Source organism: Thalassophryne amazonica, chromosome 9 (genome assembly GCF_902500255.1).
Source record: "Thalassophryne amazonica chromosome 9, fThaAma1.1, whole genome shotgun sequence".
In the NCBI taxonomy this organism is placed as follows: Eukaryota; Metazoa; Chordata; class Actinopteri; order Batrachoidiformes; family Batrachoididae; genus Thalassophryne; species Thalassophryne amazonica.
Genome location: NC_047111.1, coordinates 30,020,564 through 30,037,613, shown reverse-complemented (window position 1 = coordinate 30,037,613; position 17,050 = coordinate 30,020,564). Strand labels below are relative to the sequence as shown.

Below are 17,050 nucleotides of genomic sequence, written 5' to 3'. Positions count from 1 at the left end.
AACAACGTCCCTGAAAAAGACGTTGCTTGGATGGCAGCATGTGTTGCTCCAAAACCTGGATGTACCTTTCAGCATTGATCAAATCAAATCAAATCAATTTCATTTATATAGCGCCAAATCACAACAAACAGTTGCCCGAAGGCGCTTCATATTGCAAGGCAAAGCCATACAATAATTACAGAAAAACCCCAACTGTCAAAACGACCCCCTGTGAGCAAGCACTTGGCGACAGTGGGAAGAAAAAACTCTTTTAACAGGAAGAAACCTCCAGCAGAACCAGGCTCAGGGAGGGGCAGTCTTCTGCTGGGACTGGTTGGGGCTGAGGGAGAGAACCAGGAAAAAGACATGCTGTGGAGGGGAGCAGAGATCAATCACTAATGATTAAATGCAGAGTGGTGCATACAGAGCAAAAAGAGAAAGAAACACTCAGTGCATCATGGGAACCCCCCAGCAGTCTAAGTCTATAGCAGCATAACTAAGGGATGGTTCAGGGTCACCTGATCCAGCCCTAACTATAAGCTTTAGCAAAAAGGAAAGTTTTAAGCCTAATCTTAAAAGTAGAGAGGGTGTCTGTCTCCCTGATCTGAATTGGGAGCTGGTTCCACAGGAGAGGAGCTTGAAAGCTGAAGGCTCTGCCTCCCATTCTACTCTTACAAACCCTAGGAACTACAAGTAAGCCTGCAGTCCTCTAGCTGCAGCATTTTGAATTAACTGAAGGCTTTTCAGGGAACTTTTAGGACAACCTGATAATAATGAATTACAATAGTCCAGCCTAGAGGAAATAAATGCATGAATTAGTTTTTCAGCATCACTCTGAGACAAGACCTTTCTAATTTTAGAGATATTGCGCAAATGCAAAAAAGCAGTCCTACATATTTGTTTAATATGCGCATTGAATGACATATCCTGATCAAAAATGACTCCAAGATTTCTCACAGTATTACTAGAGGTCAGGGTAATGCCATCCAGAGTAAGGATCTGGTTAGACACCATGTTTCATTGATGGTGCCATCACAGATGTGTAAGGTGCCCATGCCATGGGCACTAACACACCCCCATACCATCATAGATGCTGGCTTTTGAACTTTGCGTTGGTAACAATCTGTATGGTCTTTTTTCTCTTTTGTCCAGAGGACACAACATCCATGATTTCCAAAAACAATTTGAAATGTGGCCTCATCAGACCACAGCACACTTTTCCACTTTGCGTCTGTCCATTTCAAATGAGCTCGGGTCCAGAGAAGGTGGCGACGTTTCTGGATGTTGTTGATGTATGGCTTTCGCTTTGCATGGTAGAGTTTTAACTTGCACTTGTTGATGTAGCGACAAACTGTATTAACTGACAATGGTTTTCTGAAGTGATCCTGAGCCCACATGGTAAGATCCTTTACACAATGTCGTCGGTTTTTAATGCAGTGCCACCTGAGGGATCAAAGGTCACGGGCATTCAATGTTGGTTTTCGGCCTTATCGCTTATGTGTCGAAAGTTCTCCAGATTCTCTGAATTTTCTGATTATGTTATGGACTGTAGATGATGGAATCCCTAAATTCCTTGCAATTGAACATTGAGAAACGTTAAACTGTTGGACTATTTTTACACACTGTTTTTGACAAAGTGGTGATCCTCGCCCCATCTTTGCCTGTGAACGGCTGAGCCTTTTGTGGATGCTCCTTTTATAACCAATCATAACACTCATTTGTTTCCAATTAACCTGTTCACCTGTGGAATGTTCCAAACAGGTGTTCTTTGAGCATTCATCATTTGTTGCCCCTGTCCCAGCTTTTTTGAAATGTGTTGCAGTCATCCATTTCAAAATAAGCAAATATTTGCACAAAAACAAAAAAGTTTATCAGTTTGAACATTAAATATCTTGTCTTTGTGGTGTATTCAATTGAATATAGGTTGAAGAGGATTTGCAAATCATTGTATTCTGTTTTTATTTACATTTCACACAACATCCCAACTTCACTGGAATTGGGGTTGTAAATGACATGGGTCGATGGTGAGGAGCTTCTAGGCATGTGAGAGACAAAGTAAAAAAAAAAAAAAAATGCTTTAAAAGGCGGGGTGTCTGGGAGAGCAAAGCCCCCCCCCAGAAACTGAAAGGTTTTAGCCATGCTAATACTCCCCTGAAGCATTTACTCCAAAAAAAGTCTGAAGGACCTAAATGACATGGTGAGATGCTGAACAGCTTTGCTCTTTCATGTCTGTGTCATATACAGTACATATTAATAATAATAATGTTTTCTTTGTATATGTGCTGGCCAGATCATGCAATATTAAAATGAATGTAAACATAATTACTCATACTTTAAGTCCTGTTTCTTTTTTTTTATAGTTTTTGAGGTCCTGCAACTTGTACTCTGGTGCGACTTATATACTGAAAAATCACAAGTAAATAGAACTCAGTTTTCATATTGATTATCATTAACGTTGAAATTCATCACACATTTCATTTATTTAGCAGCTTTTCATACTTTTTAATGGTTTTATGATGCATTAAATGTGCCTAAAACATTTGGACAGTACTGTGTATGCACGCACACACACGAGCACACACACACACACACACACACACACACACACACGTATTACACTACACACTAATGATGGTGAGCCAGTCAAACACAGCTTGAGTGAGAAACTTGCCCTAAGGCCTGTGTTAACGTGTTCTTCTTTTTACACTGAAGGTTTTGTCGTAATACTGCAAACTGGATCAAATCGTACTGTAGCTCCTGTTGATATTTAAACATTTTGATCCAAGTAGTGCATGGTCTACTCGATGTCTTATCCCCCTTCTTCAGGTCAGTTTTCTTTTCCTTTTTGCCAGGTTCTGTCAGATGGGAACCTTTATTGTGTCAGATTTTTTTGTTGTTTTTTAATCTAAGATGTGTGGAGTTTGTGTAACCTCACCTGTGCTCCTCGATCTGCCGCTCCCTCTCACGGTACAACTTCTCTCGGTTTTCCTGCTCCTTCTTCTCAAGCTCCATTCGCTCCTCTTCAAAGCGCTGCCGCTCCTCTGCTGCCTTCCTCCTCTCCTCCTCCTTCCTCAACTCCTCCTCACGCTGACCGCAAAACACAAATACGACAAAAGTCAGTGGAAGTGTGTCCAGTAATATGTCCATCACAATCACTTCATTTTTACATTTTTACAGTATTTTCCGGAGTATAAGCCGTGGTTTTCTTTTGTAGTTTGGGAGGTCTTGTGTCTTGCGACTGAAAAATCTCACTTTTATAATTAATAATGACTATTTATAATAACAGTACACTACAACAAGACACAAAAATCGCAAATTAAAGAGCTGATAATACAGAGAAAAGGTGTGACTTATACTCTGGAAAATACGGTACTTTATTCTTATACAACAAATAGTAAGTCAAAGATGCACAATATCCACTTTGAAAGAAATAATATTCATAACCCTGAAATCTCTTTACAATTAGCAAATTATTTCCATTAAATATCATCATTATTAAAGCTATTTTTACTTTTCTCGTCTCCCATTGGTTCAAAAGTGTCACAAGATAAAAGGGCACGCTCTGATTGGCTGTCAGATCGGCCCAGGCCCAGTCAGGGGAAAATGCAGCATTTGCCACTTTACACGCCTGGATTAAATCTTGAAATTTCACGTTAGTAATGCTCTAAAATATTGTATGCATCAATTAAATGCACAATGCTGTATTTCGATGAGTCTTTTTGTGAAAGTCATGTGTTAAAGCTGCTCGCCGCACTACCAGGAACACCTCGCGTACCTTGGTGAAGCTGGTTTTAGGTTGGATATTCGACACAAGGCTGTAGAAGTTTATAACTAACTTCACCTCCGTTTCTGGTGTGTGTGTGAAAAAGCATCTCATTCTCTTTTCATCTCAATGAATTTTTAACTGATTTGTGAAGCATCGTTACACATCTATGACTCAATAACTGTAAAACCTGAACTAATCTTGAGACTCAAAGCATTTCTTAGAACACTGGTTTCCTCTGTTGGCCCAGTTTATCCTTCCTCCAGAGCTGATCTGGGTCATCGTGGCAGCAGTCTCAGGCAAACCAGAACAGAAACACCTCAGAATGTCCCAAGTGGAAGTGGGGGGATTCTGAGGCTTTCCCTACGCTGATGGGATGTACATAATCCTGCCACCATGTTTTAAATCCACCCTTGGTCTCCTACCTGTTAGCCATGCTATGATCATGTCCAAAAAGTGGACTGTGGATGCCTGAACCACATCAAGAGGAATGTGTCAGTAAAACACAGCAGCATTTCCACACAGACATCGCTCCCACCCAGACTCCACAGGTGAGATTATACATGATGGAGGTACCACTCCCCACTCCTGCTCCACCAATACAGGTAAACCTCATTAACTCTCACAAGTTGGGGTCCACAAAACTGGACCACGTGTTATCTAAGACTGCGAGTTAATGAGGTTGACCAAAAAAATTGAAGAGTGATTCCTTCCTGGATGGTGATTATTTGTTCATCTGGAGTGGGTTTGGGTTTTTCTTCCTCCTGTGGCTGCTGCACTTCACATGTGTCACACATCACACATGTGGAGGGTGCATGTATAAATTCCAGCACAATCTGAACTGGTGCGAAGAATCTAAAGAGCAAGGTCACATCCAAAAACTTAGGATCGTCTAGAACAGCGGTTTTCAAACTGTGAGGGGCACCAGAGTTCATCAGGGGGGGTGCGAGGCATGGGTATTATGAACCGATTCTTTTCGAGAATCATTAAGAAATGATTCGATCCACCAACATCAATAGCCTTTTTGCTTAATGATTCCCTTATCGGTCCTTCAGAGCGGCTATTGTTTATGAGGGTGTTTTACCGGGAAAATGATCATTTCTTTACGTTTTTTATAGACCCTGCAGCAGGTCTGTAATCAACCGCTTCTGTAACGGCTCCGCTTTATAGCTTGAAACAAAGAAGCAGTGCTCTGATCCGTTGCTTCGTTGGTTCATTGCTTTGCTGCTTTTCAGAAGCAACAAGTCCAATTCTTAACCCCTCTCAAAGCCATTTAAAAATGTCAATGGTAAATGTTTGAAGTAATTTGTTTCTCGCTATTTATGTCCAGAGATCAAGGATCCAGTGACTAATTTCATATTCATTTACTTTAAGACTCAATAAAATGTTATTGACTTAGAAAACCTGTAAAACCTACTTTTAGTACATAGAAAATGCACAGGAGGCATTAATAAGGAATCAGATCGATAATGGCATCGATATCGATACAATCTTAATACCCATCCCTTATTATTTATGTTAAATTGTGCTAATTATGCCAAAGACGTTTAAAAACACACAGCGATGTTTTAAAACATGATGTTTAAAATATGACAAAAGACAAAAATAGAATAGAAAGTTTTTGAAAAACACGTTTAAAATGTTTACAAAAGCTGTAAAATGTGTAAATGCACAGACAGTTGTTATGTGCCGACGCGGGTCAGAGAACCGAACCAGCATCTGACAATGGCCCAGCGCTAAATAACCAGAAAGCGGTTCCAAGAAACAAATTTATTCCCCCTCATGTGCAATAATTCGTGTATAAAATAAATATTCAGCTGTCTTGGCAAGGTGAAGGACGGCGCGCTCTCCAGCGCCCAAATGGATCAAAGCCCGGCACTTCTGGACTCAGATTCACCGCCGAACACCCCCCAGGTGGATACGACAAACTGACTCTGTGAAGGACGGAAAAGGTGAGGTAAGTCAACAGAGGTACAACAAATATCCTTCAGAGGCACACACTATCAGCAACACATTCAGGTCTGAATTTAAGCTTTATGTAAATGAGCAGCTTCTCACAACAGGTGGAGGATCATCAATCCGTACGCCACGGCAGTGAGAAGCAAACTGCACAATTCTCATCAATGTTCAAATATACTGCGTAACAAAACGCCAAATTACTATTAACAATTATTCAGACGATAATCACCTCTGATGTGTGCTGACAGCATGTGTCCCTCACCCGTCCTCCTTCACAGGCACGATGTGTCAAACCCTGGCGCGGTCCTCAGCGTCTCACAACCGAACGTCACAAGGTCAAGTTCCCGGCAATTCTGCTCAAATCACTCATGGCTTAAATGCAGAACGCCATCTCATTATCTGCTTCAGCTGAAAGTCTTTAAGTCTGCACGTGAGCATCATCCACAGGTGCTGCAAGTTGTTAGGCTTGCATGTGAACATCCTCCACAGGTGCAGCCAATAGTTCTGATGAGGGTGAAGGACTCTTCCGCCAGCACCTTCTCCACAGAAAAAAACAGTTTGCATACCACCTGGAGAGCAAAGAAAAGAAAACAGCACCCAAATGTCCAGCCAAACCCCCCAACACACAACAACAGTACCTTAAAAACACACAAGTACTTTTAAAATGTGTTTAAGATGTGTAAAAGAATAAAAAGAAACAGATGAAGATGTTGAAATTGTGAGTATGTGTGTCGGTGGGGAGGCGTTAGGGGGCAGCTATTCATTTATTGGGCGGGGAGCTCACTCTCCCACACTTTGAAGACCTCTGGTCTAGAATCTTCTGCACAGAATCGTCCGCCCTCATCGCTGACATGCAGCAGCCGGAGGAAGTAGAAGAAATCATCGTCCAGAATCATTTTCACTGATGATCCCTTCCAAAAATGCTTAAATCAAAATGGACTTTTTATACAGTAGTCTAAATTTTCATGGTACGCAAATGGATTGTGAGTAAAGCAAGTTAACAACATTTACCTGTATAGCTGAGCCTTAGATTTGGAGGTACAACTCCCGTTGTGTTGCACCGCACTCAGGTACCAATGAGTGCTTTTTTTTTTTATACACAATGATGGTTTCATCACCCCAAACCCCAAATTCAAGTATTTCACTTTTAAATGCACAACCAAGAGTCAAAGGGATTTTTCAACCTTCCCCGTGCTTCCCTCTTATTCTTTTTCCATTCTCTGGATCCTTTACCTTCCCTCTGTCTTTTCCTTCTCTCCTTTGGTTTTCACAGCTGCTGTCCTCCTCCTTTGTTCTAAACCCACTCTTCACTTCCTTCCCTCCTTACTCCCTTCCCACTGAGCACTTACCTTGGCTTGTTCCCAAAACTCCTCCCTGTTGATTTTCTTCATCTCCACCTCGGCATTGGTTTTCTCATACACCGTTCCCTGCATCAGGAGGAGAGAAAAGGGAAGAGAGAAAAAGGCAGAGAGAGAGAGACAATGGCAGGCATTACGTTTTGTGACATCGCATGAAAACATTATGCTAATGAACACACGCTCACATTATATCAACACATTGGTTAAAAATAACCAGATATCACAAGTACCATAGTGGCCCCTTGACAAGTAGCTACTAAACCAGCGGGCTCAAATTGGTACCAGACAGGGTGCGGCAGATTGCCGGTATCATAGCAACCACAAACCTGCCCAGGTGAGTTCACTGACTAACACCACATTTAACAAAGGGGAGGAGCCAATCAGTGATATCACAACTGATGTGATTGACAGAACTGTGGTCCATGTTGCTACATCCTCCAAACAATGGAATCACCTTGATTTCAAACAAAACAAAGAGAACAAAAAATAAAACAAGGAGAACAAAAAGCAAGTCCGTGTTGGAAGTCTCACAGGACATGTTGTGACATGCCAAGGTCTCCACAATTTCTCGGATACTCACTCAACTAAAAAGCCACCGAAAGCCGCCTGAATCTTCTGAATGGTGGAATGGTGGTTTTGTTCTCCGCCATTAGCGGCTCCGTCCCGACGCGCGAATGCCTCCGCACGTCTTTCATTACAAAATCTCCTGTAACAGTGGAATCTGATGAAAAATGGCTGATGTCCACCTCTTGTGCCATTTCTCTGGTAGTCAGACTACGTCCCGGATCAACACAGCATTCAGTTTGGAAATGATCTGGTCGTTTCAGCCTGTCGATGGCCGCTTGGAGCGCGGCGCGCCCTGTGCCATTGTGGGCTGTCTTTATACCGGCTGTACCACTCCTTAATCTGTGTGATCCCCACAGAATCTTCACCGAAAGCCATCTGAATTTTCCGAATGGTTTCCACCTGGCTGTCTCACACAGTTTCTGAAAAAAAATTTCATGCAGCAAAGCGGCAGTCGCTCAGCCATTTTCCTGACAATGAAAATCCGACGAGAGGGGTGGACCAGTGCTCACTCAAAGCCTGCCCACAGGCGAATGACGCAACCGACAGGCATGAAAAAACTCACGCACACGAAGGCTCAAGCTTGGCTGATGCAAGCGCACATGATTCAAATCCATGTATTTTTGCAAAAAATAAAAAGGTCGGATAGTTTTCTAACAGACCTCGTATATCCAAGAAATAATAAACCCAGTACACAATGAACCAACACATAACACACTCAATAAACAATATAACCAATACATAATAAACTCAAAATACAATGAACCAACACAAAACACACTCAATAAACAATATAACCAATACATAATACACTTAGTAACCAATATATCCAATACATAATACACCAACACATAACGCACTAATTGAACAATATAACCAATACACAATAAACCAACACATAACACACTCAGTAAACAATATATCCAAGAAATAATAAACCCAATACACAATGAACCAACACATAACACACTCAATAAACAATATAACCAATAGATAATACACTCAGCAAACAATATAACCAATAAATAATAAACCCAATACACAATAAACCAACACAAAACACACTCAATAAACAATATAACCAATAGATAATACACTCAGTAAACAATATAACCAATAAATAATAAACCCAATACACAATGAACCAACACATAACACACTCAATAAACAATATAATACATAATACACCAACACATAACACACTCAGTAAACAATATAACCAATACATAACAAACCCAATACACAATGAACCAACACATAACACACTCAATAAACAATATAACAATACATAATAAACCAACACATAACACAGTAAACAATATAACAATACATAATACACACAATAAACAATATATCCAAGAAATAATAAACCCAATACACAATGAACCAACACATAACACACTCAGTAACCAATATAACCTATACATAATACACCAACACATAATACACACAATAAACAATACATCCAATAAATAATAAACCCAATACTCAATAAACCAACACAAAACACACTCAGTAAACACTATATCCAATACATAATACACCAACTCATAACACACACAATAAACAATATATCCAATAAATAATAAACCCAATACACAATAAACCAACACAAAACACACTCAGTAACCAATATATCCAAAACATAATACACCAACACATAACACACACAATAAACAATATAGCCAATAAATAATAAACCTAATACACAATAAACCAACACAAAACAAACTCAGTAACCAATATATCCAATACATAATATACCAACACATAATATACACAATAAACAATATATCCAATAAATAATAAACCCAATACACAATGAACCAACACAAAACACTCAGTAACCAATATAACCAATAGATAACAAACCCAATACACAATGAACCAACACATAACACACTCAATAAACAATATAACAATATATAATAAACCAACACATAACACACTCAGTAAACAATATAACAATACATAATACACACAATAAACAATATATCCAAGAAATAATAAACCCAATACACAATGAACCAACACATAACACACTCAGTAACCAATATAACCAATACATAATACACCAACACAAAATACACACAATAAACAATACATCCAATAAATAATAAACCCAATACTCAATAAACCAACACAAAACACACTCAGTAACCAATACATCATAATACACCAACACATAACACACTCAATTAACAATATCTCCAATATATAATACACCAACACATAACGCACACAATAAACAATATATCCAATAAATAATAAACCCAATACACAATGAACCAACACAAAACACACTCAGTAAACACTATATCCAATACATAATACACCAACACATAACACACACAACAAACAATATATCCAATAAATAATAAACCCAATACACAATAAACCAACACAAAACACACTCAGTAACCAATATATCCAAAACATAATACACCAACACATAACACACACAATAAACAATATATCCAATAAATAATAAACCCAATACACAATGAACCAACACATAACACACTCAGTAACCAGTATATTCAATACATAATACACCAACACATAATACACACAATAAACAATATATCCAATAAATAATAAACCTAATACACAATAAACCAACACAAAACAAACTCAGTAACCAATATATCCAATACATAATATACCAACACATAATACACACAATAAACAATATATCCAATAAATAATAAACCCAATACACAATGAACCAACACAAAACACACTCAGTAACCAATATATCCAATACATAATATACCAACACATAATACACACAATAAACAATATATCCAATAAATAATAAACCCAATACACAATGAACCAACACAAAACACACTCAGTAACCAATATATCCAATACATAATATACCAACACATAATACACACAATAAACAATATATCCAATAAATAATAAACCCAATACACAATAAACCAACACAAAACACACTCAGTAACCAATACATCATAATACACCAACACATAACACACTCAATTAACAATATCTCCAATATATAATACATCAACACATAACACACACAATAAACAATATATCCAAGAAATAATAAACCCAATACACAATGAACCAACACATAACACACTCAGTAACCAATATAACCAATACATAATACACCAACACATAATACACACAATAAACAATATATCCAATAAATAATAAACCTAATACACAATAAACCAACACAAAACAAACTCAGTAACCAATATATCCAATACATAATATACCAACACATAATACACACAATAAACAATACATCCAATAAATAACAAACCCAATACACAATAAACCAACACAAAACACACTCAGTAACCAATATATTCAATACATAATACACCAACACATAATACACACAATAAACAATACATCCAATAAATAATAAATCCAATACTCAATAAACCAACACAAAACACACTCACTAACCAATACATCATAATACACCAACACATAACACACTCAATTAACAATATCTCCAATATATAATACACCAACACATAACACACACAATAAACAATATATCCAATAAATAATAAACCCAATACACAATGAACCAACACAAAACACACTCAGTAAACACTATATCCAATACATAATACACCAACACATAACACACACAACAAACAATATATCCAATACAGTAGTGTTCAGAATAATAGTAGTGCTATGTGACTAAAACGATTAATCCAGGTTTTGAGTATATTTCCTATTGTTACATGGGAAACAAGGTACCAGTAGATTCAGTAGATTCTCACAAATCCAACAAGACCAAACATTCATGATATGCACACTCTTAAGGCTATGACATTGGGCTATTAGTAAAAAAAAGTAGAAAAGGGGGTGTTCACAATAATAGTAGTGCGGCATTCAGTCAGTGAGTTCATCAATTTTGTGGAACAAACAGCTGTGAATCAGGTGTCCCCTATTTAAGGATGAAGCCAGCACCTGTTGAACATGCTTTCCTCTTTGAAAGCCTGAGGAAAATGGGACGTTCAAGACACTGTTCAGAAGAACAGCGTAGTTTGATTAAAAAGTTGATTGGAGAGGGGTAAACCTATATGCAGGTGCAAAAAATTATAGGCTGTTCATCTACAATGATCTCCAATGCTCTAAAATGGGCAAAAAACCAGAGACGCGTGGAAGAAAATGGAAAACAACCATCAAAATGGATAGACGAATAACCAGAATGGCAAAGGCTCACCCATTGATCAGCTCCAGGATGATCAAAGACAGTCTGGAGTTACCTGTAAGTGCTGTGACTATGGTGCTGGGCCTATATATCGCACACCAGGTATCATGGATCAGCAGGCCCGGCGCCAGAAAAAAATATTAAGGGGGCAATGAGTTTATTACAGCATATTTGTTATTGTTACATGGGAAACAAGGTACCAGTGGATTCAATTCAGTAGATTCTCACAAATCCAACAAGACCAAGCATTCATGATATGCACACTCTTAAGGCTATGAAATTGGGCTATTAGTAAAAAAAATAGTAGAAAAGGGGGTGTTCACAATAATAGTCGTGTGGCATTCAGTCAGTGGGTTTGTCAGTTTTATGGAACAAACAGGTGTGAATCAGGTGTCCCCCTATGTAAGGATGAAGCCAGCACCTGTTGAACATGCTTTTCTCTTTGAAAGCCTGAGGAAAATGGGACGTTCAAGACATTGTTCAGAAGAACTGTGTAATTTGATTAAAAAGTTGATTGGAGAAGGGAAAACGTATACGCAGGTGCAAAAAATTATAGGCTGTTCATCTACAATGATCTCCAATGCTTTAAAATGGACAAAAAAACCAGAGATGCGTGGAAGAAAATGGAAAACAACCATCAAAATGGATAGAAGAATAACCAGAATGGCAAAGGCTCACCCATTGATCAGCTCCAGGATGATCAAAGACAGTCTGGAGTTACCTGTAAGTGCTGTGACAGTTAGAAGACGCCTGTGTGAAGCTAATTTATTTGCAAAAATCCCCTGAAAAGTCCCTCTGTTAAATAAAAGACGTGCAGAAGAGGTTACAATTTGCCAAAGAACACATCAACTGGCCTAAAGAGAAATGGAGGAATATTTTGTGGACTGATGAGAGTAAAATTGTTCTTTTTGGGTCCAAGGGCCACTGACAGTTTGTGAGACAACCCCCAAACTCTGAATTCAAGCCACAGTTCACAGTGAAGACAGTGAAGCATGGTGGTGCAAGCATCATGATATGGGCATGTTTCTCCTACTATGGTGTTGGCCTATATATCGCATACTAGGTACCATGGATCAGTTTGGATATGTCAAAATACTTGAAGAGGTCACGTTGCCTTATGCTGAAGAGGACATGCCCTTGAAATGGGTGTTTCAACAAGACAATGACCCCAAGCACACTAGTAAACAGGCAAAATCTTGGTTCCAAACCAACAAAATTAATGCTTCGCAGATGTAAAGAAATCATGAAAAACTGTGGTTATACAACTAAATACTGGTTTAGTGATTCACAGGATTGCTAAAAAAGCAGTGTGAACATAACAGTGTTGAGTTTGTAGCATCAACAGCAGATGCTACTATTATTGTGAACACCCCCTTTTCTATGGTTTTTTTTTTTTTTTTTTTTTTTACTAATAGCCCAATTTCATAGCCTTAAGAGTCTGCATATCATGAATGCTTGGTCTTGTTGGATTTGTGAGAACCTGCTGAATCTACTGGTACCTTGTTTCCCATGTAACAATAAGAAATATACTCAAAACCTGGATTAATCTTTTTAGTCACATAGCACTACTATTATTCTGAACACTACTGTAACACACTCAATAAACAATATGCCCAATGCATAATACACCAACACATAACACACTCAATAAACAATATGTCCAATACATAATACGCCAACACATAACACACTAAGTAAACAATATATCCAATACATAATACACCCAATACATAACACACTAAGTAAACCATATATCCAATAAATAATAAACCCAATACACAATGAACCAACACATAATACACTCAATAAATAATAAACCCAATACACAATAAACCAACACAAAACACACTCAGTAACCAATATATCATAATACACCAACACATAACACACTCAATAAATAAAATAACCAATACATAATACGCCAACACAAAACACACTAAGTAAACAATATATCCAATACATAATACACCCACTACATAACACACTAAGTAAACAATATATCCAATAAATAATAAACCCAATACACAATAAACCAACACAAAACACACTCAGTAACCAATGTATCCAATACATAATACACCAACACATAACACACTCAGTAAACAAGATATCCAGTACATAATACACCCAGTACATAATACACCAACACATAATACACTCAATAAGCACCCAATACCTAATACATAGTAAGCCAACACAAAACACACTCAAACAATGCACCCAATGTGATGCTTAAATGTGTCTTAAACAGAATGACAGGTGATGCTCTGACTGATTTATTTCATGTTATGCCCAAGAGAAACCAAATGGACTTGATGAGATACCATCACAATCCTGTGTACGCAAAATCTTAAAACAATGAACCATGGCAGCACTTCCCTTCCTTCATGCTGTGAAAACAGTCACACATCAAAGCTCATCATTAAAATGCTTTTATGTACAAATAATTTACGAGGTCTATTAGAAAAGTATCTGACCTTATTATTTTTTTCAAAAACCATATGGATTTGAATCACGTGTGATTGCGTCAGCCAAGCCTAAACCCTTGTGCGCATGCGTGAGTTTTTCCACACCTGTCGGTTGCATCATTCGCCTGTGAGCAGGCTTTGAGTGAGGAGTGGTCCACCCCCTCGGTGGATTTTCATTGTCAGGAAATGGCGGAATGATTTGGGCTTTTTTTCCATCAGAATTTTTTCAGAAACTGTTAGAGACTGGCAGCTGGAAACCATTCAAAAAATGTATCTGGCTTTCGGTGAAAATTTTACGGGCTTCACAGAGAATAAGGACTGTTACTACAGCTTTAAGGACGGCTTTAAGGATGCTCGGCGCGCCGCGCTCCGTGCCGCCATCGAGAGTCACAAACCACCGAATCATTTCTAAACGGATGGCTCTGTGGAGCCGGGACTGTCGTGTGCACTTTCTCTGGTTATCACAAGAGCTGGACATCAACCATTTTCCAGCAGATTTCACTTTTAACAAGAGATTTTGTCATGGAAAGCCGAGTGGAGGCTTCGCGCGTCACGACCGATTTGCTGATGGAGCGAGACAAAGGAACACCTCCGTTTTGGTCTCACAGGACAGCTTTGAGATAGCGTTCAGACAGCTGTCGGTGGTTTTTCCATCAAGTGATTATCCGAGAAATTGTGGATGTGCCTGGACATGCCAGAACATGTCCCGTGAGGCTTCATCACGACGTTGCGTTGCGCCATGCAGCACCGCCGCGACGCGCAGAATTCCTCCGCACGTCTGTCTCAATGTGCCGAAAAAGTGCTGATGTCCACGTCTTTTCACAATTCCTGTGCTAGTCAGACGACGTCCCGGATAAAACACAGCGTCCAGTTTGGAAATGAACGGCACATTCCACTGTTACAGGAGTTTTTGTCATGGAAAGAGGAGCGGAGGCTTCGCGCGTCGCGGCGGTGCCGCATGGCACACAGCAACGCCGTGATGAAGCCTCACGGGACATGTTCTGGCATGTCCAGGCACATCCACAATTTCTCGGATAATCACTCGATGGAAAAACCACCGACAGCTGTCTGAACGCCATCTCAAAGCCATCCTGTGAGACCAAAACGGAGGTGGTTTTGTCTCACTCCAGTAGCGAATCCATCGTGATGCGCGAAGCCTCCGCTCGGCTTTCCATGACATAATCTCTTGTTAAAAGTGAAATCTGCCAGAAAATGGTTGATGTCCAGCTCTTGTGATAACCAGAGAAAGTGCACACGACGGTCCCGGCTCCACAGAGCCATCCGTTTAGAAATGATCCGGTGGTTTGTGGCTCTCGATGGCGGCACTGAGCGCGGCACGCCGAGCGTCCTTAAAGCCGTCCTTAAAGCTGTAGTAACAGTCCTTATTCTCTGTGAAGCCCGTAAAATTTTCACCGAAAGCCAGATAAATTTTTCGAATGGTTTCCAGCTGCCAGTCTCTAACAGTTTCTGAAAAAATTCTGATGGAAAAAAAGCCCAAATCATTCCGCCATTTCCTGACAATGAAAATCCGCCGATGGGGTGGACCACTCCTCACTCAAAGCCTGCTCACAGGCGAATGACGCAACCGACAGGCGTGGAAAAACTCACGCATGCGCACGAGGGTTCAAGCTTGGCTGACGCAATCTCACGTGATAATAATAATGTCGGATACTTTTCTAATAGACCTCGTAATTGTGTGTTACCTGTGATTGAACATTAAAATGTCACCTGTAACAGGCCTGTTTTCTTTTTCCCATTTTTTTTTTGTATTGCTTTCAGCATATAACCTAAACTATAGGTGTCAGGATTGAGTCGGTTAGGTGTCTAATAAACAGATTTCTTTCTCTGTGTGTTCATACCACGTCTTTGTGCTCTTCGTCTCGGGATTTCAGGCGGCTGAGCACTGGACTCGCCATCAAAGTTGTTCCATTGGTCAGACGCTGTCCAATTGCTGAAGGGTCAATGTCGTCCAGGCTGCTGGCATTTATGATGAATTCTACTCCCTAAAGGTATGCAGCGAGAGTAAAAGAAAGACAAAGGCAACAAGTGAGAAGGAAAAGGATACTCAGAAAAAAGGGAAAAATGCATTGCGTTTTGTTCATTTTAAGAGCTGATTTCCTTCTTTCAGCTGCTCCCGTTAGCAGTGGCCACAGAAGATCATCCCACCTCCATCTCATCTTCTCATCTGCATCATCTTCTGTCACACCAGTCACCTGCATGTCCTACCTCAGCACATCCATAAACCTCCTCTTTAGCCTCCCTCTTTGCCTCCTGCAAGGTGGCTCCATCCTCAGCATCCTTCTCCCTGTGGACCCTGGTTCCCTCCTATGCACATGTCCAAACCATCTCAATCTCACCACTCTGGATTTGTATCCAAACTGTCCTACCTCAGGTTATTTTACTCATTCTAATTCTACTGATGAATGAGGAGGATTATCATTTATTAATTAAGTTCATATGCAGAGGCATGCAAAAGTATGAGAACCTGCAGGCTTTTAAAAATTGTAATTTTGTTTTGATATCAAATTAAATAAAGAATTCAGGCTTCTCTATATTAAAATATTTTAAATAGTGTCCTTTAAAAACAGTGAAAATAAATCTCTACGGCATGACATGCATTAAATAATATAGCAGAAATCTCAAAATATGAAATCTCAGCTCCAGTTTGCCAGAAAGCACATGAGAGACTTGAGCCTAGATTTTAGTAAGTGTGAAACAAAGTATTTTTCTACCTCACTCCCCA

The 17,050-nt window shown here is 39.3% G+C and overlaps 1 protein-coding gene across 6 annotated transcripts in view; it reads right to left on the bottom strand.

The window, feature by feature from the left end:
* The window catches only part of dbn1 (drebrin 1), a 356,842-nt gene that overhangs the window by 55,459 nt on the left and 284,333 nt on the right, over window positions 1-17,050 (bottom strand). For all 6 annotated transcript variants that reach the window (XM_034177848.1, XM_034177845.1, XM_034177847.1 and 3 more), the window contains exons 5-7: window positions 16,167-16,310; window positions 7,051-7,128; window positions 2,915-3,066 (exon numbers count right to left, since the gene is read on the bottom strand). In XM_034177848.1, coding sequence (XP_034033739.1) covers window positions 2,915-3,066; window positions 7,051-7,128; window positions 16,167-16,310 — 374 coding nt within the window. The remainder of the gene's footprint in view (window positions 1-2,914; window positions 3,067-7,050; window positions 7,129-16,166; window positions 16,311-17,050) is intronic.